This window comes from Aquarana catesbeiana, linkage group LG02 (assembly GCF_042186555.1).
Source record: "Aquarana catesbeiana isolate 2022-GZ linkage group LG02, ASM4218655v1, whole genome shotgun sequence".
Lineage (NCBI taxonomy): Eukaryota > Metazoa > Chordata > Amphibia > Anura > Ranidae > Aquarana > Aquarana catesbeiana.
This window is the reverse complement of record NC_133325.1, coordinates 325422420-325448820: the sequence shown is the minus strand read 5'-3', so window position 1 is coordinate 325448820 and position 26401 is coordinate 325422420. Positions and strand designations below refer to the sequence as shown.

Sequence of the window (26401 nt, the reverse complement as noted above, 5' to 3'; positions counted from 1 at the left end):
GCTGGTTAGCCATAGTGTTTTTGTACCAATGTAAATGCAAACATTTTTTCAAATGTTCTGTAGAAATTGCTTAGTTATGTAAGTTATAAAATATTAAAATACACTCATCAATCATTTGCTTGTATTACAGTCCAACAGTGCAACAAAAAAATTATAATACAAACAGGCCTACATACTATGGCTTTTTACACCACTCTCTGACAACTATTCGCTGATAGGCAGTACTCAAGCTATCCTTTAAAAGCATATCATAGCATAGGCATTATGAAAATACATTTGTGAAAATAATATTAAATAGTAATAAAACTATTTTACTTACCAATCCCACAAAGATGCAGAATAGTTGAACAACATCAGTATAAGCAACAGAGTATAGTCCACCAACAAGGGTATAGAAGATGGCAATCACGGCAGACACTACTACAGAAATGTTGATGTCAATGTCCACTATAACACTTATGGTGGCACCTAATTTGAAAGCATAATAAAAACGAATGAATGTGCGATTTGTTAAACACAAGAAAAGAAACATTACGTTTACAAATCTATGCTGAGAAGGATTAGGTATCATATTTATACATCCTGAAGTTAACCATAATGGTTTAAACTTGATATGCTCCAGAAACAGACAAAATAGGGTGAATAAAAAAAAAAACAGGATCAAATGGCTTATACTCACATATCCTTAAAAATTTGAGCTCTGTTATCACAAAAACATTGCTTCTAATTTTTTGGGACTCTACAAGCTCTGGAGCTCTGGAGCTCTAGGCTGGGGAGGGTGTGGGAATGGCTGACTCAGGCTCTAAGTGGTGTGGTGTGCTGGTCAGGCATCTAGGTGGATCCTGACATTACTATTATTATAGAAATGTTAGTGCACTCCTCAGACCCAGAAGAGAAGTATGATCAAAAAAACTTTGGTCATACTACTCTTTTAAGGACCATGTGCATTTTTACGATGCTTTAATGTGCATTGCGTTAGAGCAGCCTATTGAAATGGATGTTCTGCCAACGCACCCTAATGTGGTGAAAATTTGACATACACCATTTTTGGCAACAAACTACTATGAAAAGTGTTGTTTTACAATGCAGGTGCATTGCTTTAGTTCGTTGGAGTGCCATCCAAAATGAATGGCATCACAAAGCAGCCATTTATGTTACTGCATCACAATAGTATAAATTGGTTCTAGCTAAAATGAATTTATTCAGCTTTAAAAAAAAGGCATTTATGGGTTAACTAGATCATTTTGTAAAAATACATAAATGGTCTATATAGTAAACTTACTGCAAAGTTTTTCAATTCAATGTCATTGTAGATGACAAGAGGGCACTCTATGTGACTGGAGGAAAAAAGGTTTAAAGCTGATCACTCCAGGAATTAACACAAACTGTATCCATGCAGTCCCCCCCCCCCCCCCCACACACACACACTGTAATACCGTGTACACATGATCAGACATTCCGTCAACAAAATCCTGGATTTATTTCCGATGAATGTTGGCTCAAACTTGTCTTGCATACACACGGTCGCACAAATGTTGTCGGAAATTCCGAACGTCAAGGACACGGTGACATACAACACGTATGACAAGCCAAGAAAAATGAAGTTCAATAGCCAGTGTGGCTCTTCTGCATGATTCCGAGCATGCGTGGAATTTTGTGCATTGGAATTGTGTACACACAATTGGAATTTCCAACAACGGATTTTGTTGTCGGAAAATTTGAGAACCAGCTCTCAAATTTTGTTGTTCCGACAACAAGTGTCCGATGGAGCCTACACACGGTCGGAATTTCCGACAACTAGCTCACATGAAACATTTGCTGTTGGAAATTCCGACCGTGTGTATGCAGCATTAGAGTTAAGTGCTCATTATTTCTATGAGGGGGAGATGAAAAGGATGTATTACTTACCCTAAACCCACTCTGGATGGCTCCGACATTCTCCTTCTTTCCTCTGTGCTCCAGGCTGTGAGTGGTCTTTTGGCATTATCATGTACAATGCAAGGCTTTTAACCCTGCATTGTACATGGAAGAGTCAAGAGCTAATGAGAACTTCTAAAAAAATTCTGAATGTATTTCAAAATGCACAGAAAATAACTGTCTATTAATCTTTATAAGTAATAACACTGTAGATTGTTGATCCGTTGAATAACCAATTGCTTTTGGGGATCAGGAGGGGACATTTTTCCCTGCTGGAGCAGATCAGACCACATTTATAAAGGTTTTTTTTGTCTTCCTCCAGGTTATCTGTGGCCAACTTTTTGGCCCATTGATTAAGGTAAAAAATAAATGTGCCTGTTTATTATTCAATGTGTTTCCTTTTCAGATATGATTAAAAATATTTGTATTTGCACATCATTGCGACCTATCAGAAAAAAGTTATGTTTTTACTATTTGTTACAAAATTCATTCCTTTGGTTTGACTGGGTTAACAAATAGAAATTCTCAAACCCTATTTAGAAACCCCCAAATCTAGTAACCTAATATTAGTGTGATTACTGTCATCATAAATAGAAAGAACGTAAATAAGTACCTTACTGTTTGGTGTCTAATCAGGACACAGCTGGAAATTAGACTAGATGATGTTTATTGCAACAAATTAAGCTTGGTCTGAAGGAAAAGGAAAAGACCAGGCCACCCGGGGCAATAACACTTGAATCAAATACAAGTGGCTGCTTACATAGACAAACGAGCTCAAATTAGTTTTATTTTTTTCTACATTAATGATTCACAGTATGGAACAAATTGTTGGAAATTAAAAAAAAAACAAACAATTTATTTTTATAAAGTCTTAGCCACAAACTTACTCCACATTATATCTGTAACCATAAGGTGAAAGCTTATTTTAATGACCCAGGCAGTTAAACCTGGTAAATCTCACTTTCACCCTAGGATGTAAAGGCTCTTATTTGCCTCCACTAAATTTCCATTCCTAATTTATAGCCACATGAAAGAGTTGTCATGTAATGATTATTAATGTCTCCACATGATGCCTACCTTTAATGTCATACGTGATTGAAGCTAACATGACTTGCTGTACTAAAAAAAATTATTCAGTATAAAGTATATGTATGCTGATCTGTGATTAAACACTTATATATACATTTACAATATATATATATATATATATATATATATATATATATATATATATATATATATATATATATAAAAGTTCCCAAAAAAACTACACTATCCACAATACAATAAACCACTGGTGTTACATTCAATGCGTAGAGGGCCAACTGCCTTGGGCCTTTTTTTTGTCTAAAAGCAGACATAAAAATAATGGATGTGTTTACTTTGCTTGACTAAACCTCTGCAGCATGTTGTCTATTCTCTTCATTTGAGAAAACAGGCATTGAAGAGGTAGGTGGTACTTTCTATCTGACCTCCTTTTGCAACCATCTGCTGGAATCAAAATGATTGTGTAGTATCAGTAAGCATCACTAGTTTTAGTTAATGTATTTAGCTTTATTTCACATTGTGCCTGTAACTCGTTTTATTTGTGAACTAGATCTTTTCCATCAAACTATGTAGAGATATCACCTATTAGAGAGAATTTACATTTTAAGGGTATATTTGAGTTTAGGTCAAGAGTTAAGAGTTAATTATAGAAAATGAGAAGAAATCTCCCCCAAATGAAGAGCATTCCATTATTAGACAGGTGTCTCCAGAACATTTGTTCTCATTGATGATTTAACCTTAGCTCTTGCTCTGATTACAATTCAAAAATTTTGGATTTCCCTTTGCTTTTTGTTTTGGAGACAATGGTCACTAGGACAAACAGAGGGGTGAATTTTTTTCCATTGGAGAAACAGAGAGAAATAGAAACTTTACAGAGGGAAATTCATAGCTAGTCACACACACACATGCGCATGCACGCAAGCAAGCACGCAAGCAAGCAGGCACACAAATCTATGCTATTACATGAATTAGAATTAATTAGAATGAATAGAATATTAATAGGTTATATAATCTAAAAGGGAATGGTGTGCTAATGCAGTGTATATAAATGAATTTAAGCAATTTTGTGCGATATAAGTTTTCTTTTTACTCTGAGTAAATTTTGAAGAAGCTGTTCTGAGCACACTTGAGGTGACACAGCAGTATTACCTGTCAGGAGTATTAAAGGCCATGATTCCAGAAGCGTGATTGGACCCAAGGGGTCTTCCCCTAAGGTGAGCGGGCAAATCACCTGGAGGTGGCGGTGGTGGCTTTTATCATTGAATTTTGGCGATAAGTCGCGCTTATTGGAGCAAGGTGTCTAAGGAAGGATCCTAGATTCAGCAATACTACATGGGAGTTTTTTCACCTGCATAATATATTCGCTATTATGTGTGTTTTATCACTATTGTTTAAGGTTTACTTAATTTTTGTATATGTTGTTTAAGTTTATCATTTTTGGTAAAGTATATAGTGTTTTGGATATATACACTGATTGAATTAGCGCACCGTTCCCTTTTAGATTATATAACATAAGTCAAGAGATCACTATTTAAATGGTACAGCTGTTCTAGTTTCATATTATATCATTTTGACATGGCAGCACTCTAGTACTTTATACCTATAGAATATTAATATATGGTCTTTTTCACCTCCTAGGATTTATTCCAAAATTCTGGTCAAATTATTCTCACAGGATTTTTTTTTTAAATACATGGTACCTGTAATAGAAGAGAGTAAATACTTTATATAAATATATATATATATATATATATATATATATATATATACACACACGAATGTAACAGGCATTCTGTCATAGGCCCATTCAGGACATGTGCATAGATTATAATGTAAGACTATTTGTTATGCAGTTTTTCCTTTTGGCCACAAGATGGAGATAGGGAGATGCTGACCTTTCCAACCTGAACATGAGGAGACGCAGAAGACACTGGGAAAAAGGGGAGCTTCAGAAAGTACTGAGGAGGCTAACAAACCTCCAAGAAAACTCCCCAGAGAGTGTCAAGATGAACCCTGCTGCTGCAACCCAGTGGTGTGAGGAGGAAAATGGCCAATGGGAGTGTTGTAATCGATATCCCTGGTGTGACCTGGACTGAGAACTCCAACACTTATGCCCTAGTAGATTGGAAGAAAGGGGTCCCCACTTGTTTCCAAAGGGAGAGCTTATGGTTGACCGGCGATGTCGAAGCTCATCTAATCCAGCTAAATGTGCCTGACATGAGTCCAGAAAGCTCATGCTAAGCAGCCCCAGCAGAGTAAACTCGGAGTTCATTTCAGCCTAAGGAGATTTCGTGGTGAAATGGCAGAAGGACATACATTAGGACTGGGTATCATAAGCTGAGAACATTTTCAGGGAAACAGCCAGTGCCCGCTTGGGAAGAGGCGTATGAAACCTGGATGGAGCAAGCCAAGCCCTGGAAGAATGATATGTGCCAGAAGCCCAAAAGAAACAGCGCATCAGTGAGAGCATGATAGAAGCTGCTGCAGAAGGTATCAGAAATATCAAGTTAAGTTGAACGCACTGCACAGCCTATGACTACCTCGCCATGTTGCAGGAGGAGTTTGGATGAACAGAGAAGGCTGCAGACTTGATTTACCAATTTGAGCATGCTATCCAATGCCAGGGTGAGCGCCTGTCCAAGTATATTCGGGAATAAACAAAATGCTAAACTAAAATTGCTAAACCAAATTTTATTAAAGAAGGGAATGGAACCTTCAGCCATAGATCAAGCTAGAATGTAGGAGATCCTGAGAGGTGCTGTATGCTCCGATCCAGTCTGGATCCAGCTAAAGACTTCAGCCAATGTCATGTCATTAAATTATCCTGAACTCGTGAGGGAGGAAGAGGCTATGTTTGAGGGCAGGAAAACTGCAACCAGGCCAGCACCTGCGTCTCTAGCTGATGTCAGGTCAGTGGGGGCAGCAGAGCTCAATTCGGAGATAGCGACTCTGAAATCCCAGATGTCACAGATGATGGAAATGATGAATCTGTTAGCAGCCAAAATCAACACATTGTCTGCTGGGTGCCCATCCTCAGCAGTTAGCTCCAAAATTAAAGACCCAAAGAAACCACAGTGGAAGGCCAAACCCTTTCAGAAACTTCAGAAAGTCAGCGCACACCAGCCATCCGGGGCCACACTGAGACACAAGCAAAACCGGAAGAGCCTCAAGAAAGGGGTCACAAACAACAGGACAGACTAGCTCCACTACTCCTGGTAAATTCCCTGACAAACTAGTGGGACCTTCTCCCATCACGTTGATCCAAGTGGAAGGCATCTACACAAAGGACATGGGGGCACATGTGGCCCTGCTATATCGAGAGTTTTATGACAGGCACCTCAAACACTTGCCCCTGCAGAAATTGGAGGAATTAGAAATAGGCATGGGCGAATGACTCGGCCTGAGCATGAGTTCGGGCCGAACATTGGCTGTTTGCACGGCCTGCCAATTGACCATAATGCACTGCGCCACCGCACAAAGCCCTGATTGGCTGAATTAATGAAAGCTTTGCCCAATCAGGGCACAGAGCACTGTCAGAGCCATGATTGGATGCTGTCATGATGACTCTATCTAATCATGGCTCATTGCTCTTAGTCCCACCCCACACTATAAAAGTATTCTTTCCATAGCTGCCATTTGTAGTGTGATATTGGTGTGGAGAGAGATAGAACAGGGCTCTGTTCAGTGCTATTAGACAGTGTGCTATAGCGTGCTATTCTGATTCTATTGTCAGTGTAGAATATCAGTTTAGTGTGAATCTAGTGATAGTTCAGTGTGAGTGTAGTGTGACCATTCATCTTTACATTAGTGCAAATGTAGGGATAGTTCAGTCATTGTGAGTGTAGTGTGACCATGCATCTTTACATTAGTGTGAATGTAGGGATAGTTTAGTCAGTGTGAGTGTAGTGCACCACCATTCATCTTCACATTAGTGTGAATGTAGGGATAGTTCAGTCAGTGTGAGTGTAGTGCGATCACCATTCATCTTTACATTAGTGTGAAGTAGGGATAGTTCAGACAGTGTGAGTGTAGTGACCATTTAACACAGTATATTTAATTGCGTTACCGCAAGTTTAACGTCGTATATTTCAGTGCGTTATGTGGCATTTATTTCAGTGCGTTACTGCAAGTTTAACGCCGTATATTTCAGTGTGTTACGCACCGTTTAACGCAGTACATTTCTGTGCGTTACTGCATGCTTAACGCAGTATATTTTAGTGCATTACTGCAAGTTTAATGCCGTATATTTCAGTGCGTTACTGAAAGTTTAACGCCATATATTTTAGTGTGCTATCTTCCGTTTAGCGCACTATATTTCAGTGCGTTACTGCAAGTTTAACTCTGTATATTTCAGTGCGTTATCTTCTGTTTAATGCCGTATATTTCAGTGCGTTACGTGCCGTTTAATGCAGTACATTTTTGTGCGTTACTGCATGCTTAACACAGTATATTTCAGTGCGTTTGTGCGTGCTTAATACAGTATATTTCAGTGCGTTACGTGCCGTTTAATGTCGTACATTTATGTGCGTTATTGCGCACTTAACATTGGATATTTCAGTGCGTTACTGCAAGTTTAACGTCGTATATTTCAGTGCCTTATTTTCTGTTTAACGCAGAGAAGTTCAGTGCATTACTGCAAGTTTAAGGCCGTATAGTTCAGTGCGTTTTGTGCCGTTTAAAGCAGTACATTTCTGTGTGTTAGTGCACGCTTAACGCAGTATATTTCAGTGCATTACTTGAAGTTTAACGCCGTATATTTCAGTTTGTTATCTTCCATTTACCGTAGTATAGTTCAGTGCGTTACTGCAAGTTTAACACTGTATATTTCAGTGAGTTATCTTCCGTTTAACACAGTATAGTTCAGTGCATTACTGCAAGATTAACGCCGTATATTGCAGTGTATTGCCTTCTGTTTAACGCAGTACAGTTAAGTGCGTTCCTGTAAGTTTAATGCCATATATTTCAGTGCGTTATCTTCCATTTAACGCAGTATATTTCTGTGCGTTACTGCACGTTTGACGCAGTATATTGCAATGCGTCAGTGCAGTTTTACTGCAGTATCTGCACCAAACACCACTTTCCATTATTTAAAGTGCATCCACGTAAACATTTCCACATCTATATTACATTTAGTTAATAAGCACCCCCCCAGCATGTCTGGGAGGACAACAAGGAGAGGCAGACGTTCTCATGGCACTGTGAGGGGGCCATCAGCATATGTGTCCACAGGCAAAGGTGGACGTGGTCAGTCCTCAGGTAGGGCATCATTTCCCTTATTTAGTGATGTTGCCTGTGCTATCCAGCCACAGCATGCAGGGGAGGTGGTGGACTGGCTTACTAAACCATCCTCATCCTCCTCATCCTCTGTCACACAAGCAGAGACTGGTGCACAGTCCACTGCAGCTGCCAGAGTGGCTAAACCTGCCTCCTTGTCCACAGCTACCATAGCCCCAGCATCAGGCATGGAGGAGTCAGCTGAGTTATTTGAACACAGCGTCAGCCACTTGCCCCTTGACGATGCACAGCCATTACTTGATTCAGATATTCTGAGGTTGAGGTTGAGAAAGGCAGGAACATGAGCCTACAGAGAGGGGAGAACACTGGTACACAAATTGGCAGTCATGTTCCTCCAGCCGCAACGTATTGCCAAGTTGTCTCCAGTGGTAATGAGGATGGAGAAGATGATGATGATGAGGTCACTGGCGCGACTTGGTGCCAGATAAAGCAGGGGGGGAAGTGAGGTGAGCACAACCCCAATGAGGCCGGCATCATGGAAGAGTAGAGAGCAGCCACCCTATTCCATCACATTATGGACCTGTTTTCTCATGGCTCACTTCCCACAGCTCAGTTGTCTGGACTTTTTTTAGCACATGTGCAGCTGATCGCACTGTTGCAATTTGCAAACTTTGTCTCAAGCACATCAATTGTTGCAAAAACACCAGCCATTTGGGTACCACATGCTTGACAAGGCATTTAACCTCCCATCACTCAGCCCATTGGCAAGAGCACCTGAAAGCCACACAAAAGGGGTGCAAATCTGTTCCTCCTCCTTACTCCTTAGTCTGCCCCCTCATGACTTCTCAACAGCCTCCACTGACAAGGATGATGGTATAGCGCAGGGTGTGCCAGGTCCTTGCAGCACATCTGCCAGCAGCACACCACCAACTGTAGACTATAGCCGGCAATTTTCTCTGCCCATCTGATGCAGCGAAAAAAAAAATACAGCCACTGTCACCTACATGCCCAGCGTCTAAAGGCAAGCTTGTCAAAGCTGCTGGCTCTACAATTTCTGCCTTTCCATCTGCTGGATTCTGCCCCCTTCTGTGAATTTTCAGAATACGCTATTTATTTTCATGTAAAGGCAATTCCAACTCTCTACCATCACATGGGAGGCAATGTTGTGGCATTGTTGAGCAAGGCAGTTAGCCGCAAAGTCCATGTTACTGCTGACACGTGGTCCAGCAAGCATGGTCAGGGACAATATATTTTTTTCACAGCACACTGGGTAACTCTGCTTGCAACTTGGAAGGATGCAGGACATGGCTCAGTGCTGCAGCTTGTTGTGACCCTACATCTCCATACAGCTTGTGGTAATGATGCAAGATTTGTCAGCTCCACCCCCTCCTCCTCCTCCATGCCCTCCTCTGCTGAATTGCCCTATGAACCACAAGTACCCCCTAAGCGTTTAAGGGTCTATTCAATGAGTCAGGCTAAAAGGTGCCATTCAGTGCTTCAGCTGGTGTGTCTAGGGGACAGGAACCACACCAGAGCAGAGATTCTTGCAGCTCTGCAGGGGCAGGCCCTGAGGTGGTTCACGCCACACCAGCTGGAGCCAGGAATGGTGGTGTGTGATAATGGTACAAACCTCCTGTCTGCCCTTAGACAGGGAAAGTTGACACATGTGCCATGCCGGGCACATGTCCTCAATTTAGTAGTGCAGCATTTCCTAAATAGGTACCCAGGGTTAGAAGATCTACTAAAGCAGGCCAGAAGAGTATGTAGCCACTTCAGGTGGTCATACACAGCCAGTGCTCGGTTGGCTGAAATTCAGCGAAATTCCACCTGCCCATAAACCGCCTGATTTGTGACGTCAACGAGCACCTGTGTGAGTATGGCACAACAACAGGCTCAGGCCGGCTCTGCTTTTTTCCCCACGCCAATGGCTGCTCATAAAGGATGCATGCACTGTACTGTCACCATTTGAGGAGGCCACAAGGATAGTGAGCTGTGACGATGCATGCATCCCCAGAACCCTTGGGAGTAGTACGTGGCTGGGAGGAGGCAGTTCCACATACTATAATCCTCAGTGACCCTGAGGAGTCTGCTTCCCATGCCTCCACAAATTTGCGGTGCATGGGCTCCCTCATGCTTTAAAGCCTATGAAAGGACCCAAGAATATGTGGAGAAGGATCACTATTGGTTGGCAACCCTCCTTCACCACCATTACAAGAGGAAAGTCTCAGAACTCATCCTGTCCCCACAGAGAGTTCAGAAGATGAAATCTCTAGAGGACACCTTAAAAAGGAGTTTATCTAATGCCTTTCCTGACTCTGGTAGGTTACAGTATCATGGAAAACTTAGTTTTGAGGCTTCTGTTGGTCAAGAGAGGAGCGTTGGAGAAGGCCTAAGTGATGCATTTCACAATTTTTTTAGTCCTCGCCGCCTAGGAATGTCAGCTTCCACATCCCATTGGCAGCATCTGCATCACATGGTGGATGATTATCTAGGGGCAAAGATAGAGATGGAGAGCTTTCCAGTCGACGATCCACTGGCTTACTGGGTCATGAGAAAAGACCACTGGCCAGAACTTGCCCAGTATGCAATTGAGCTGCTGGGCTGCCCTGCATCCAGCATACTTTCTGAATGGGCATTCAGTGCTGCTGGAGGTTTTGTTACTTATAAAAGAATGCGTCTGTCTACAGACTCGTGGACCATCTAACATTTATCAAAATTAATCAGTCCTTGATTACCAGCAGCTAAGATGCCCCTGATGCTGATGTCGCTGATTAAGTGTTTTTGGGATTTGGAATCTCTGCAGGACTTCTAGGCTGCCTAGCGTTGTGGGTGTTGATTTCATCTGGAAGAAATTTTTTGGTGTAGCTTTTTTCCGCACCTGTTTGACAAGTGAATATCATTGTAATTTTTGACAGCAAGGCAAATTCTTGCTTTTATCAGGAGCACCTCTATAGGGTTATGGTGCCAACGACACCCAAAGACCAATTTTTCCTCATATGTTTGATAGGTGCATATCATTAAAAATTTTGAGAGCAAGGCCAGTTCTTGCTTTCATCAAGAGCACCTCTATAGGGTTACGGTGTGAAGGTGCCAGCGAAACCCAAAGACCAGTTTTTCCTCACATATTTGACAGGTGCATATCATTTTAATTTCTTGATAGCAAGGCCAATTCTTGATTTCATCAAGAGTACCTCAATAGGGTTACAGTGTGAAGGTGCCACCGACAACCAAAGACCAAATTTTCCACACCTGTTTGACAAGTGCAAATCATTGCAATTTTTGACAGCAAGGCCAATTCTTCCTTTCATCAAGAGTACCTCTATAAGGTTACGGTGTGAAGACACCACCAGCACTCAAAGACCAATTTTCTGCACCTGTTACTTCTATCCAAAGTCTGTGGAAGTGACACCAGAATTTATCATTTTTTTGGCTTTATAAATGCAATTATTGCTGCAGCAGCTTCTATACACGGTACAGATGTTCCACTTTACAGGTAGACTAAGGGGACCCCCTGGCACTATATTGAAATGATTTTTTTGTTTTTATGCTTTTACTTTAAGCATCAATAAATCACTGCTCATTTGAAAAAATTATGTTTTTTTACAAACTTTTTTTCAATGTCCCCCAGGGCAGTACCCGGACCCCCATAACCATTGTATGCCAAATTACTTGCATATATGCCTTCAAAATGGGCACTTTTGATTTTTCATGTTCGTGTCCCATAGACTTCAATGGGGTTCGTTATTCGGTTCCGAACTTTCGCGATGTTCGAAAGTTCTGGTGCGAACCGAACAGGGGGTCGTTCAGCCCATCCCTAAGCCTTGGAACCCAGAATGTCCTGTATGATGGATATTTACCAGTTGTGGAGCTGACAAATCTTGCATCATTACCACGAGCTGTATGGAGATGTGGGGGCACAACAAGCTGCAGCACTGAGCCATGTCCTGCATTCTTCCAAGTTGCAAGCAGAGTTACCCAGTGTGCTGTGAACAAAATATATTGTCCCTGACCATGCTTGCTGGACCACGTGTCAGCAGTAACATGGACTTTGCGGCTAACTGCCTTGCCCAACGACGCCACAACATTGCCTTCCATGTGATGGTAGAGAGTTGGAATGGCCTTTACATGAAAATAAATAGCGACTGGGAACCTGCCATTGTGGTACAGCATATTCTGAAAATTAACAGACGGGGCAGAATCCAGCAGACGGAAAGGCAGAAATTGTAGAGCCAGCAGCTTTGACAAGCTTGCCTTTAGGTGGGCATATAGGTGGCAGTGACTGTATTTTTTTTTCGCTGCATCAGATGGGCAGAGAAAATTGCCGGCTATAGTCTACAGTTGGTGGTGTGCTGCTGGCAGATGTGCTGCAAGGACCTGCGACACCCTGCGCTTTACCATCATCCCTGTCAGTGGAGGCTGTTGAGAAGTCATGAGATATAGTGGGGGCAAACTGACATGAGTAAGGAGCAGGAACAGATTTGCACCCCTTTTGTGTGGCTTTCAGGTGCTCTTGCCAATGGGCTGAGTGATGGGAGGTTAAATGCCTTGTCAAGCATGTGGTACCCAAATGGCTGGTGTTTTTGCAACACTTGATGTGCTTGAGACAAAGTGTAGAAGAAGAATTGATCCCTGAGGCTCTTCATCGAATATTGGACGCTCAACGGGAGGCCCATCCCTGATCAGTACACCACTCCAAGGATAGAAGATGCCCTGCAGAGCCTTTTAGGGGCAAAGTGGTTTAGCATGCTGAATCTGAAGAGTGGGTACTATCAAATTCCCATGCACCCTGAAGATAAGGAGAAAACAGTGTTTATCACCCCAGTACGGTTCTTCCAGTTCAACAGGATGCCTCAGGATCTGTCTGGCAACATTTCAGAGACTGATGAAAAAGACAGGATCGAAGTGCTGGTATACCTAGACTATATCATCGACTTCTGCAAAACCTTTGAAGAGCATGAAGAGTGTCTGGAGAAGGTCCTGAAGAGACTCCATGATGTGGGATTGAAGCTGTCCTGGTAAATTGTCAATTTTACCAGCCTTCAGTTAATTACCTCGGCCATGTTGTCTCCGCTGAAGGAATAGCTACTGACCCTCAGAATCTGGAAGCTGTCCCCTCTTGGCCAAGACCTACCAAAGTAATGGAGCTGAGGTCATTCTTGGGGTTTTGCTCATAATATAGAAGGTTCGTTGAGGGATTTGCTAAAATAGCCCCTTAATGAATTATTGAAGAATGAGGATGATGATGAGGATCCAAACCCAACAAGGCCTGTTAGACAACCCAGAGGGCCCAAGAAGCCTCGGCAGTCAACCCATGACCAGTGGACCGACTAGTGTGAGCAACCCTTTATGCAGCTGAAATGGAGTCTAACTACTGCTCCTGTTCTGGCCTATGCTGATCCAACCAAGCCGTATGAGCTGCATGTTGATGCCAGTTGAGACAGGCTAGGCAGGGTACTGTATCAGGAACACGATGGACACCTGCAGCCTGTTGCTTATGTGAGCTGAAGTTTTGCACCTGCTGAGAAGAACTACCCTACTCACAAGTTGGAATTCTTGGCTCTGAAGTGGGCAGTGGTGAACAAGTTGAAAGACTACCTGTATGGTGCAGACTTCAAGACCGATAACAACCCGCTCACATATATTCTTACCACAGCAAAGCTGGATGCCACTGGGCACAGGTGGTTGGCCGCCTTATCAGGATTCCGTTTCAGTTTAAAGTACCATCCGGGGTAAGGAACTGGGATGCTGATGCCCTATCGAGCAGACCCTATGACACAGGGGTTTCCTCTGAAAAGTACACTCAACTGACACCACAAGGGATGCAAGCCTTGTGTCATGGAGTGGAAAATCAGGCAAGAGGAAAAACTGGGGCCAAAGCCATCGGAGTCTCAGTGGCAGGTGTCCCCAAATATTTCTGTGATCCGTCCCAAGTCAGGGATGACGGCCTACCTAAGCTTTTAGACAGGGACTTAAGAAAGGGCCAAATGGAAGATCCCTTCTGTAGTTTAACACTGAAAGCCCTGAAGGACCAATGCCCAGATCTACTGCTAACAGACTTTCCAAAAGATGCATGACTAGTACACAAGAAATGGGCTCAACTGCAGTTACGCAACAGGGTGGCCTAACGAAGGGGCCCCTCGAATGATCCTGAAGAAAAGTGGCAGTTGTTCCTGCCAAGAAAGCATAGCGAGACTGTACTGACTGCCTTACATGACAACCATGGTCACTTAGAGCCTGAAAGAAAGTTTAAACTGGTGCAAGACCGTTTCTCTTGGCCCTGTATGCGGGCTAAAGTTGAGGAATACTGCCACTCCTGCATACGGTGTATACAGAGGAAGACTTTACCTCACAAAGCTGCCCCAGTGGGCCATCTTCAAAGTCAAGGACCAATAGAATTGGTGTGCATTGACTTTCTGTGTCTGGAGCCTGACTTGAGTGGACAGGGAAATGTCCTGGTGGTAACCGACCACTTCACCCAGTATGCACAGGCATTCCCAACTAAAGACCAGCAAGCATCTACGGTGGCCTAAATTCTGGTAGAGAAGTACTTTGTCCATTACGGCCTACCTCAACGTATTCACTCTGACCAGGGGAGTAGACACATTAAGAGACTTTTAGACCTTTTGGGTATTCATAAATCAAGAACAATTCCCTACCACCCTCAAGAGGACCCTCAGCCTGAAAGGTTTCATTGCACCCTCTTAGATATGCTTGAGGCTCTTACTTCAGAGCAGAAGCAGCATTGGAGTAGGCATATTGCAGCCATCGTACATGCCTATATTAGCACCGAAAATGGTGCCACAGGCTACTCACTTTACAGGCTGATGTTTGGAAGAGAAGCTCTACTGCTAGTTGACTTAGCATTCGGCACATCCCTGGACCATACTTCAATGATGTCCCACAGAGAATATGTTAACCGCTTGAGGGAGAGTCTAAAAGCAGCATATAAGAAAGCTCAGGCTGCCTCAGATGCCCGAGGGCAGCGAAACAAAAGAAATTTTGACTTGAAAGTGAGGGTACATGATCTGCAGCCTGGTGACAGTGTCACTGAGGAACTTAGGTGCCCCTGGGAAACACAAGCTGGCTGATCGCTGGAAGTCAAAGCCTTATATTATCTGTAAGCAGCTGCCAGGACTACCAGTATACCAGATCCGCCCAGAAGGAAGTAAAGACCTGGCACCATAATCACCTACTGCCCTATCAGAAGCAATTCATGTGCCTCAACAACTAGATCCACAGCCTACTCAAACTACCTCTCAGGGATCATGTCCAATAACCAGGTCTCAGTCTGTGCCAATGAACACAGATGAAGAGGACAGTGAGGATGAAGAAATGGGAAGGACTGGCTGTGGCAGTCTACACTATCAGAAACTGCCACTCTTCTTCCTTCTAGAAAGGCGGATACTGAAACAACCTCACCTCTTATGACAAATGGTGGGAGGTTCCCTTGCCAGGTTCATAAGTGCATGCCAATTGCTTGTTTCCATACATGTACTAACCTGTTTTTGCCTCCCAATGTAATTTGAAAGCATGTAACAGGTTGCAGACATTATATGTTGATGGACTCTGTCCCTCCTTTGGGGACCAAAGGTTCCTTTGTGGGGGGTGTGTAAACGGCATTCTGTCATTGGCCCATTCAGGACATGCATAGATTATAATGTAAGACTGTATGTCTTGGAGTTTCTCCTTTTTGGCCACAAGATGGAGATAAGGAGATGCTGACCTTTCCTTCCTGAACATGAGGAGACACAGAGGACACTAGGAAAAAGGGGGAGCTTCAGGAAGTGCTGAAGAGGCTGAGGTGATTTTGAAGGGAAAGAGAGAAAGAGGAGCCATTACTGCCAGAGAGTGAGAGAGAGAGAGACCGGAGCCCCACGCTGAGACCTGTGAGCCAGGGGACAGAGTGGCTGCGAGGATATCACCCCTGCAGTGCCAGTTGCGGGTGTCGCCATAGGCAACCGAGGGAGAGAGAACATCTCTTCGGAGGAACCATTGTTGCTGTGTTGCTTGGATTGGTGAGAGGCCCTTGCAGTCATTATCTGTGACTCTCACTATTTGCTGCTGTCATCAGAAACTGAGTCACTGGGATCTACACAGTCACATATTATCTCTAACTCCTTAATGACTGCTTCAAAGAGCTCCAATGTCTTAGCCGGCCGAAGAGTCAGGACCAACGAATGCCCCTAACCCTTTTCCTGTTTACTTTGTGTTAAAGAAGTACCACATTTTTCCTTAGCGTGCACTCTAAGACAGTGTAGTTACCGTATTTATACAAAATAGCTTATTCCCAAAAAACGACAATAGGTGAAACCTCATAATGGGAGAATAATTATCCGGGAGAAAATCTTCTAACATAAAAATAAATCAAAATTACCTCAATACATGGATCCAAAATAGACTACTTCCAAAAACAACCATTAATGGAGCCTCACAGAGGGAGGATGATTAATCGGGAGAAAACCCTTTGAAAAAGTGACGTGACAGTCACGCAACACGTCAGGGAAGAGAGGCGGGTCACGTGGTAACTTCCCGATCTTGGCCGGGTTCGGGAAGCAGCTGTGCCTTTGACAGATGATATGCTCGTTTTGATCAACCTAATGTAAGTGGTTATGTTTGAATAAATGTGTTGTTCTTAATACTACACTATGGAGTGTGTCCTCCATTTTCTTACATGATCTATATTGCCTAACTGGGGCGTCCTGTGAGCAGAGCACTTTATAAACAGGAGACCCCTATGGGAACCATCGGTAAGGAAATCGGATCATTACTATTTGCTTATAAGGCTGTTATCGTTCAGCCCTGAGGTGAGAGGCTGGGGGAACTACGTCTGTATCTACATTTAAGATTGATTGCTGGCACTGTGAATCTTTGATAAACTATCTTTTCACTTTCATTGATTGAGATTTCTCACAATCTGGATTGCACTGTCTATGGGATCCTTTTTATGACACTTTAATTTTCATTTATATAAGCACTCATATCAGATCCTATATATTTTTTGTTCATTTAATTTGCACATTTGTGAAGTATTTATACAAAAAAGTGCAGCGCTGGATGACTACTGTACAGTAGACAATAAACTATAATAAAAAGCAAATGAGACCATAAAAAACTAACAAATTGTGCACATGATTATACTACTAAGGATTAGTGAATATTATCCATAGGTGAAAAATAACAAACACCAATTCAAATTTTCATAAATGACGTGCTTAATTATATTATAGTGTCCACATATGTATAAGTGAGGATTCTGCTGAGTAAATCCGTGACTTCCACCGCTGATAAAGACCGTCACCACAGAAAGATTAAAGGCTTACCAGACAGCCATTGAAAAACAGCATGAAATATCCTCCACTTTGGATGTTATCCTCCCTGTGGATGGCTCCTAATTGAGAGCGCTGGAAAGGTGGTTTGCAGACTGGTTCTCAATTGCTTCATTAACAATGGTTGATGAACTCTTTCTCTATTTTGATGTCCCCTCACACATTCCTGGTAAATAAGGGTGCCTATCTTGGTCTTGTTTTTCATTAGGAAGTCTTTTTTGGGCCTTGTATAACTTTAGGAAATCTTGAAAAAAATCCTCCAAATAAAATGTCTTGTGAGGTTTAAAAGGGTGATTATTATAATTTTATCCATTTTTCATTTATTTTTACCATAGAAGGCTGATTATCCCTTTTTCGAATTTATTTGGATTTCTTCTGTTTGATTTGTCATTTAAAAATATTTGAAAATATTTAAAAATATTTTTGTGCTATACTATATGATTTTAGAATCTTGTGGGATGCGATTCTCCCGATTGGAGGATTATTGCATTATAAATGTTCCTACTTTGAAGGGTGTTGCGAACTGTCCTTCAGCCATTTGCACATTTTTATTTACAAATTTTTAAAGTTTTTTTGTGTTCAAACTGATAATTGTCTTCTTGTGGTAATATGCTAATTGTCCACAAGATGGGAGTAGAAAAGTTTAGGTAGCCTTAGGTGTTTTAACCAGGCTAATTACCATCTGAACCAATTAGTGTTTCTCCTTTGCCGCTCATTTCAGCTGTTTTTGTGAGCTCCGGTGACCAATGGCTGAACCTTTTCGTTCCCGCCGTTCGGGTATTTAATGCGCATGCGCAGACGTGTGGGCGTGCCCCTGATGATGTCATTTCTGACGAAACGGCCGTAGGGTAGACACGCACGCACGGACTGTGCATGCGCGGACTTTCTGTTTGTATCGGAGCCGGTTTTTAAACTCCTTGCAAGGAACTTTTACTGATGCCTATATGGCAATTTAAATAAAAAGAAGCTGAAACTTTTTTACACTATTGGAGTGTTTTCTCTTCCTTCTTTTTGGATATTTATCATCGTCCTTCTACCATTGAGAACCAGTCTGCAAACCACCTTTCCAGCGCTCTCAATTAGGAGCCATCCACAGGGAGGATAACATCCAAAGTGGAGGATATTTCATGCTGTTTTTCAATGGCTGTCTGGTAAGCCTTTAATCTTTCTGTGGTGACGGTCTTTATCAGCGGTGGAAGTCACGGATTTACTCAGCAGAATCCTCACTTATACATATGTGGACACTATAATATAATTAAGCACGTCATTTATGAAAATTTGAATTGGTGTTTGTTATTTTTCACCTATGGATAATATTCACTCATCCTTAGTAGTATAATCATGTGCACAATTTGTTAGTTTTTTATGGTCTCATTTGCTTTTTATTATAGTTTATTGTCTACTGTACAGTAGTCATCCAGCGCTGCACTTTTTTGTATATATATTTGTTTTGTGCCCCCTATCAGGGTTACAGTGTTCAGCTGCAGGTCACTTCATTTTTCTGAATTCACAGTTTTTTAATTTTTTGTACACCTAGCGCAAATTTTTCTTTTAGATAATTTGTGAAGTATTGCATGATATTATAATTGATTGTTCATTATTATATATTGATGTTGCACAATCTGCGAAAATTTTTTTTGCTGCACTTTACTTTTTATATTTACATATTCCGGGGTACTCCTTACTTCGGTTTATGTTACACATTTATTTATCCACAATATTGTGTTATGAATTATGGGTAGGCACTGTATTAATTTGATGGATTTTTAGTATACATTTTTTATATCAGAAGATTTTCTCCCGATTAATCATCCTCCCTCTATGAGGCTCCATTAATGGTTGTTTTTGGAAGTAGGCTATTTTGGATCCATGTATTGAGGTAATTTTGATTTATTTTTATGTTAAAAGATTTTTTCCCGGATAATTATTCTCCCGTTGTGTGGTTTCACCTATTGTTGTTTTTTGGGAATAGCCTATTTTGAATCCATTTATTGAAGTAACTCTGATTTTGCCTTCATTTTTATGCCGTGTACACACGATTGGACTTTCCAGCAGACTTGGTCCGTCGGACTTTCCGTCGGACTACCCGAACGGACGGACTTGCCTACACACGACCGGACTTTCTGGCAGGCTAGGTCCGCCTGTCTTTCCGATGGACTTTCGATGGAGTTACGGCGGACTTTCATAATGAACGGACTTGCCCACACGTGGACAAGTCCGTTCATTTTGAACGTGACTCGGGTACGACGGGACTAGAAAAGGAAGTGAATCTCGCCGCTTCTATCAGCGAGATTGACACCTTGCGAGCCCCGTCGCGGGGCATACCAGGCCCTTAAGTCTGGTATGGATTTTAAAGGGAACCCCCTATGCCGAAAAAACGGCGTGGGGTCCCCCCTAGAATCCATACCAGACCCCGATCTGAGCACGCAGCCCGGCCGGTCAGGAAAGGGGGTGGGGACGAGCGAGCCCCCCCCTCCTGAACCGTACCAGGCCGCATGCCCTCAACATGGGGGTGGGTGCTTTGGGGGAGGGAGCGCCCTGCGGGGCCCCCCACCACAAAGCACCTTGTCCCCGTGTTGATGAGGACAAGGGCCTCTTCCCGACAACCCTGGCCGTTGGTTGTCGGGGTCTGCGGGTGGGGGGCTTATCAGGATCTGGGAGCCCCCTTTAATAAGAGGGCCCCCAGATCCCGGCCCCCCACCTTATGTGAATGAGTATGGGGTACATGGTACCCCTACCCATTTACCTAGGGAAAAAGTGTCAATAATAAAAACATACTACACAAGTTTTCAAAGTAATTTATTAGACAGCTCTGGGGGGGTCTTCTTCTGGCTTCGGGGGTCTTCTTCCAACTTCGGGGGTCCCTCCGGTTCCTCTTCTCCCGGCATCCGGTTGGTTCTTCTCCGCTCTCTCTGGCCTCTTCTCCAGGTGTTCCAGTTCTTCTGCCGGCTCCTCTGCTATCTTCATGCTGCTCTTTTGCCAGCGGAGGCCCGGACTTCTCTTCTTCCCATGTTGACACGACGGTCTCTCCGGCTGGAATGCTCTCTGAGAGCTCCGATGTGACTTATATAGGTGGAGACCCCGCCCCCTTATGCCATCACAGTCCCTAGGCATGCTGGGACTGTGACGGTTCAGGGGGGCGTGGTCAACATCACCCGGTGATCAACATGGGAACAAGGTACTTTGTGGCAGGGGGGCCACGCAGGTCGCCCCTCCCCCAAAGCACACCCCCCCCATGTTGAGGGCATGTGGCCTGGTACGGTTCAGGAGGGGGGGGCGCTCGCTCGTCCCCACCCCCTTTCCTGACCGGCCGGGCTGCGTGCTCGGATCGTGGTCTGGTATGGATTCTAGGGGGGACCCCACGTCGTTTTTTCGGCGTAGGGGGTCCCCTTTAAAATCCATACCAGACTTAAGGGCCTGGTATGCCCCGTGCTCGCCGCAATAGGAAAATGTGTTTTTCCTATTGCAGCGAGCACGAGATACAATACCCTGCCCTTGCGTCGTATCTGGTCCGTCGGACCAGCATACAGACGACCGAGATGAACGGCCTTTCTGCCAGGAACTGAGTCCGGCGGACCAAGATTTGAAACATGCTTCAAATCTAGGTACGGCGGACTTTTGGGAAAAAAAAGTCCGCCGGAGCCTACATACGATCGGATTATGCGGCGGACTCTGGTCCGCTTGTGTACGCAGCATTAGTTACCCAATGTGATGGAAGATTAATGGTTATAGACATAAGTATCTATTGATCTTTCCGTTATTGAATTTCCATCTATACTTAGTTGTTGTACATCCTTAATTGATTTGATTGAGCGCCACTTAATTCATTATTTTGTTAGATCCTTTTTTTGGTGTGGGAACACCCTTTTGGTGGTATCAATTATCCTTTTAGTTCTAAATTTTTGCTCTGAATATTCATCTGAAGTTTGTGGTTTGTGCATTGGTTACTCGTTATTACCAGTTATTTATACGTTGTACTGTTCATAAGGGTTATTCACGTTACTTATTGCCATTTCACTCATTGACTCTATTTAAAGTCAAAGAACCGATTACTCTTTACTGGGGTATAGTGAAATTCTGTATAGCTGTTTAATTTACTTGGGTGAGCCTATGTTAGATATCATTATATGTAGATGCACATATTTTGTATTTATACACGTATTTAGGAGCAGCCATATTTACTTTGGACATCTTCAAATTTGTTCATCCTAATCTGATTGTTTAAATGCTAAGTTTTTTAACCGCTTCTGGACCACTCGCTGCAGTTATACTGCGGCAAGTTGGCTCCCCTGCGCAAAACCATGTAGCTATACATTGGTTTGCGGGGTCCAGGTGCGCGCCCGCTGCACAGCGGGGGTGCCGATGCTCGTGGCCGACCGTCGCGATGACCGACAGCCACGAGCGATCGTGAGCAGGAGACACAGAACAGGGACAAGTGTGTGTAAACACACAGTTTCCTGTTCTGTTCTGACAGGAGTGACAGATCGTGTGTTCCTATTAGCTAGGAACCACGATCCGTCACTTCCTCTAGTTAGTCCCCTCCCCCTTCAGTTAGAATCACCTCCCAGGGAACACAGTTAACCCCTTCACAGCCCCCTAGTGTTAACCCCTTCACTGCCAGTGACATTTTTACAGTAATCAATGTATTTTTAATCGCACTGAACGCTGTATTAATGCCAATGGTTCCAAAAATGTGTCATAATTGTCCGATGTGTCCGCCATAATGTCGCAGTCACTATAAAAATCACAGATCGCCGCCATTACTAGTGAAAATAAAAAAAATAATAGTAAAAATGCTATAAATCTATCCCCTATTTTGTAGACGCTATAACTTTTGCTCAAACCAATTAATATACGCTTATTGCGATTTTTTTTACCAAAAATGTGTAGAAGAATACATATAGGCCTAAACTGAGAAAAAAATAGCTTTTTTAAAAAAAAAAAAATGGGGATATTTATTGTAGCAAAAAGTACAAAATATTGTGTTTTTTTCAAAATTGTTGCTCTTTTTTTATTTATAGTGCAGAAAATAAAAACCGCAGAGGCGATCAAATACCACCAAAAGAAAGCTCTATTTGTGGGAAAAAAAGGACGTCAATTTTGTTTGGGTACAACGTCGCACGACTGCGCAATTGTCAGTTAAAGCGATGCAGTGCCCGAATTGCAAAAAACGTTCTGGTCAGGAAGGTGGTAAATTCTTCTGGGGCTGAAGTGGTTAAGGTGACATGTACACTGGGTATTTACCTGATGTGTATCCAATCCTGATGTTTTCATGTCCCGGGGAGGCACAGGTGCAGTGTCCAGCCCTACGGGTTGCAGCCTGTCAAAGTCTATGACAGGCTTAAATATGCTGCGACTTGATGCTGTACAAAGCGGTACTACTGTTATGGGCCATATGTGTTCGGGGATGTATGCCTGAAATGCAGATATTCTACATTCCAGGCATCCCTAAATGGATATGGCCCCAAACATGAGTACCACTTGGTAGAATGCCCAGGCGCAGCATACTTCAGCCTGTCATAGACTTTGACAGGGTGTAGGCAGTGGGGTTGGACACTGCATCTGTGTCTCCCAGATGCAAGAAAACATTGGGATTTGATGCACAGGATCCAAACGTTTAGTGTGCATGTAGCCTTAAAACACAGTGTTAATTTTAATGATTTAAAATCTAGCATACAGTATATGCACATGTCAACAAATTTTGTAAAAATGCCTACTGATAAAAAGCCTTTGTAAGAGATGTGTAGAATCTGTGTATTATTCTTACCTAAAGCAGAGAGTATGGCAGCAGCCCAGAACATCTCTCCCATCAGTGCAGGTATGAAAAGCAAACCTCCCATTCGTTTTCCATATATCTGCTGGAAAGGATCCAGCATGGTCACATATCCTTTGGACCGCATAGGCTTTGCAAAGAACAGACCACCTAAAGAAATACAATAGCTTAGCCATTTTGGAAACAAAACTATCTAACAAGATTTTGCCTTATTAATAAAGTCTTGTAAATGAACCACACACATAAAAAAAGCAGTACATGGTACATGTACTGTATGTAGCATTTCCAATAATAAATTACTTTGTCAAATTAAAATTAGTTTAATTTAATACGGAATTGTAGAACATACATATACAGTGCTGTGAGAAAGTATTTGCCCCCTTCCAATGTTTTTTTTTTTTTTTTTTGCATATTTGTCACACTTAAATGAGTCAGATCATTAAACAAATTTTCCTATTATACAAAGATAACCTGAGTAAATATAAAATGCAGTTTTTAAATGATGATTTCATTTATTAAGGGAAAAAAGCTGTCCAAACCTGCCTGTCCCTATGTGAAAAGGTAATTGCCCCCTAAACCTTATAACTGGTTGTGCCACCCTTGGTGTCAAAAACTGCAATCAAGTCTTTCACATCACTGAGGAGGAATTTGGCCCACTCTTGTTTGCAGAATTGTTCTAATTTAGCCACCATGTTTGACTGTTGGTATGATGTTCTTTTTATGAAATGCTATGTTCGTTTTATGCCAGATGTAACAAGACACACACCTTCCATAAAGTTCAACTTTTGTCTCATCAGTTCACAGAATATTTTCCCAAAAGTCTTAGGGATAATCAAGTTGTTTTTGGCAAATGTGAGATGAGGCTTTGTGTTCTTTTTGGTTAGCAGTGGCTTTCGCCTTGGAACTCTCCCATTGATGCCACTTTTGCCCAATCTTTTTCTTATTGTTGAGTCATGAATGAACACTGACCTTACCTGAGGTACACGAGGCCTGCATTCTTTAGATTTTTTTTTTCATACATTTTTTGAAGTGAAAAGAAAATATATACAGTATCTCACAAAAGTGAGTACACCCCTCACATTTTTTTAAATATTTTATTAGATCTTTTCATGTGACAACAATGAAGAAATTACACTTTGCTACAATGTAAAGTAGTGAGTATACAGCTTGTATAATAGTGTATATTTGCTGTCCCCTCAAAATAACTCAGCACACAGCCATTAATGTCTAAACCGCTGGCAACAAAAGTGTGTACACCCCTAAGTGAAAATGCCCAAATTGGGGCCAAAGTGTCAATATTTTGTGTGGCCACCATTATTTTCCAGCACTGTCTTAGCCCTCTTGGGCATAGAGTTCACCAGAGCTTCACAGGTTGCCACTGGAGTCCTCTTCCACTCCTCCATGATGACATAACGGAGCTGGTGGATGTTAGAGACCTTGCGCTCCTCCACCTTCTATTTGAGGATACCCCACAGATGCTCAATAGGGTTTAAGTCTGAAGACATGCTTGGCCAGTCCATCACCTTTACCCTCAGCTTCTTTAGCAAGGCAGTGGTTGTCTTGGAGGTGTGCTTGGGGTCATTATCATGCTGGAATACTGCCCTGCGGCCCAGTCTCCGAAGAGAGGGGATCATGCTCTGCTTCTTATGTCACAGTATGTTGGCATTTATGGTTCCCTCAATGAACTGTAGCTCCCCAGTGCTGGCAGAACTTATGTAACCCCAGACCATGACACTCCCACCACCAAGTATGATTGTAGGCAAGATACACTTGTCTTTGTACTCCTCTCCTAGTTGCCGCCACACACGCTTGACACCATCTGAACCAAATACGTTTATCTTGGTCTCATCAGACCACAGGACATGGTTCCAGTAATCTATGTCCTTAGTCTGCTTGTCTTCAGCAAATTCTTTGCGGGCTTTCTTGTGCCTCATCTTTAGAGGAGGCTTCCTTCTGGGACGACAGCCATGCAGACCAATTTGATGCATTGTGCAGCGTATAGGCCTGAGCACTGACAGGCTGATCCCCCACCCCTTCAACCTCTGCAGCAATGCTGGCAGCACTCATACGTCTATTTCCCAAAGGCAACCTCTGGTTATGACGCTGAGCACCTGCACTCAACTCCTTTGGTCGACCATGGCGAAGCCTGTTCTATGTGGAACCTGTTCTGTTAAACCGCTGTATGGTCTTGGCCACTGTGCTGCAGCTCAGTTTCAGGGTCTTGGAAATCTTCTTATAGCTTAGGCCATCTTTATGTGGAGCAACAATTTTTTTTTCAGATCCTCAGAAAGTTCTTTGCCATGAGGTGCCATGTTGAACTTACAGTGACCAGTATGAGAGAGTGAGAGCGATAACACCAAATTTAACACACCTGCTCCCCATTGATACCTGAGACCTTGTAACACTAACGAGTCACATGACACTGGAGAGGGAAAATGGCTACTGGGGCCCAATTTGGACATTTTCACTTAGGGGTGTACTCACTTTTGTTGCCAGCGGTTAAGACATTAATGGCTGTGCGTTGAGTTATTTTGAGGGGACAGCAAATTTACACTGTTATACAAGTTGTACACTCACTACTTTACATTGTAGCAAAGTGTCATTTCTTCAGTGTTGTCACATAAAAAGCTATAATAAAATATTTAAAAAAGTGTGAGGGGTGTACTCACTTTTGTGAGATACTGTATATATATATAAAACATATCTCACACTTTTGACAGTTATAGAATGAGAAATGACAATTTGTTTTTTGAAACATGCAAGTTCCAAAGGAAAAGAATGTGCATATGAGTGGACATTTTTTTATACAGGAATCAGAATGAATTTTACTACATAATAAAGAAATCCATCGACCAAATTTAGCATATTAAGGCAATCATAAAGTTAGAGTCTTAGCCAACTATTTGGAAAGATATTGGTAACTGCAGTAACGTTGTGTATTTTGTAGGAAAAGGAAGGGAGGATGTATACAGCGCTCCCAAAACGCCCCTGCCCATTGCAATGAATGAAAAGCACTTCAGAAGCACAGCAACACGGGTGGTTTTAATCCCTTCTTCGGCCGCTAGCGGGGGTTAAAAGCGCTCCGCTATCGGCCGAAAAGCAC

At 42.7% G+C, this 26401-nt stretch overlaps 1 protein-coding gene across 1 annotated transcript in view; it reads right to left on the bottom strand.

Annotated features, from left to right (window-relative positions):
- Positions 1-26401, bottom strand: part of SLC5A7 (solute carrier family 5 member 7) — a 107816-nt gene that overhangs the window by 60037 nt on the left and 21378 nt on the right. The window contains exons 4-5 of the mRNA XM_073614797.1: positions 23293-23448; positions 320-468 (exon numbers count right to left, since the gene is read on the bottom strand). Of these exons, the coding sequence (XP_073470898.1) occupies positions 320-468; positions 23293-23448 (305 nt within the window). The remainder of the gene's footprint in view (positions 1-319; positions 469-23292; positions 23449-26401) is intronic.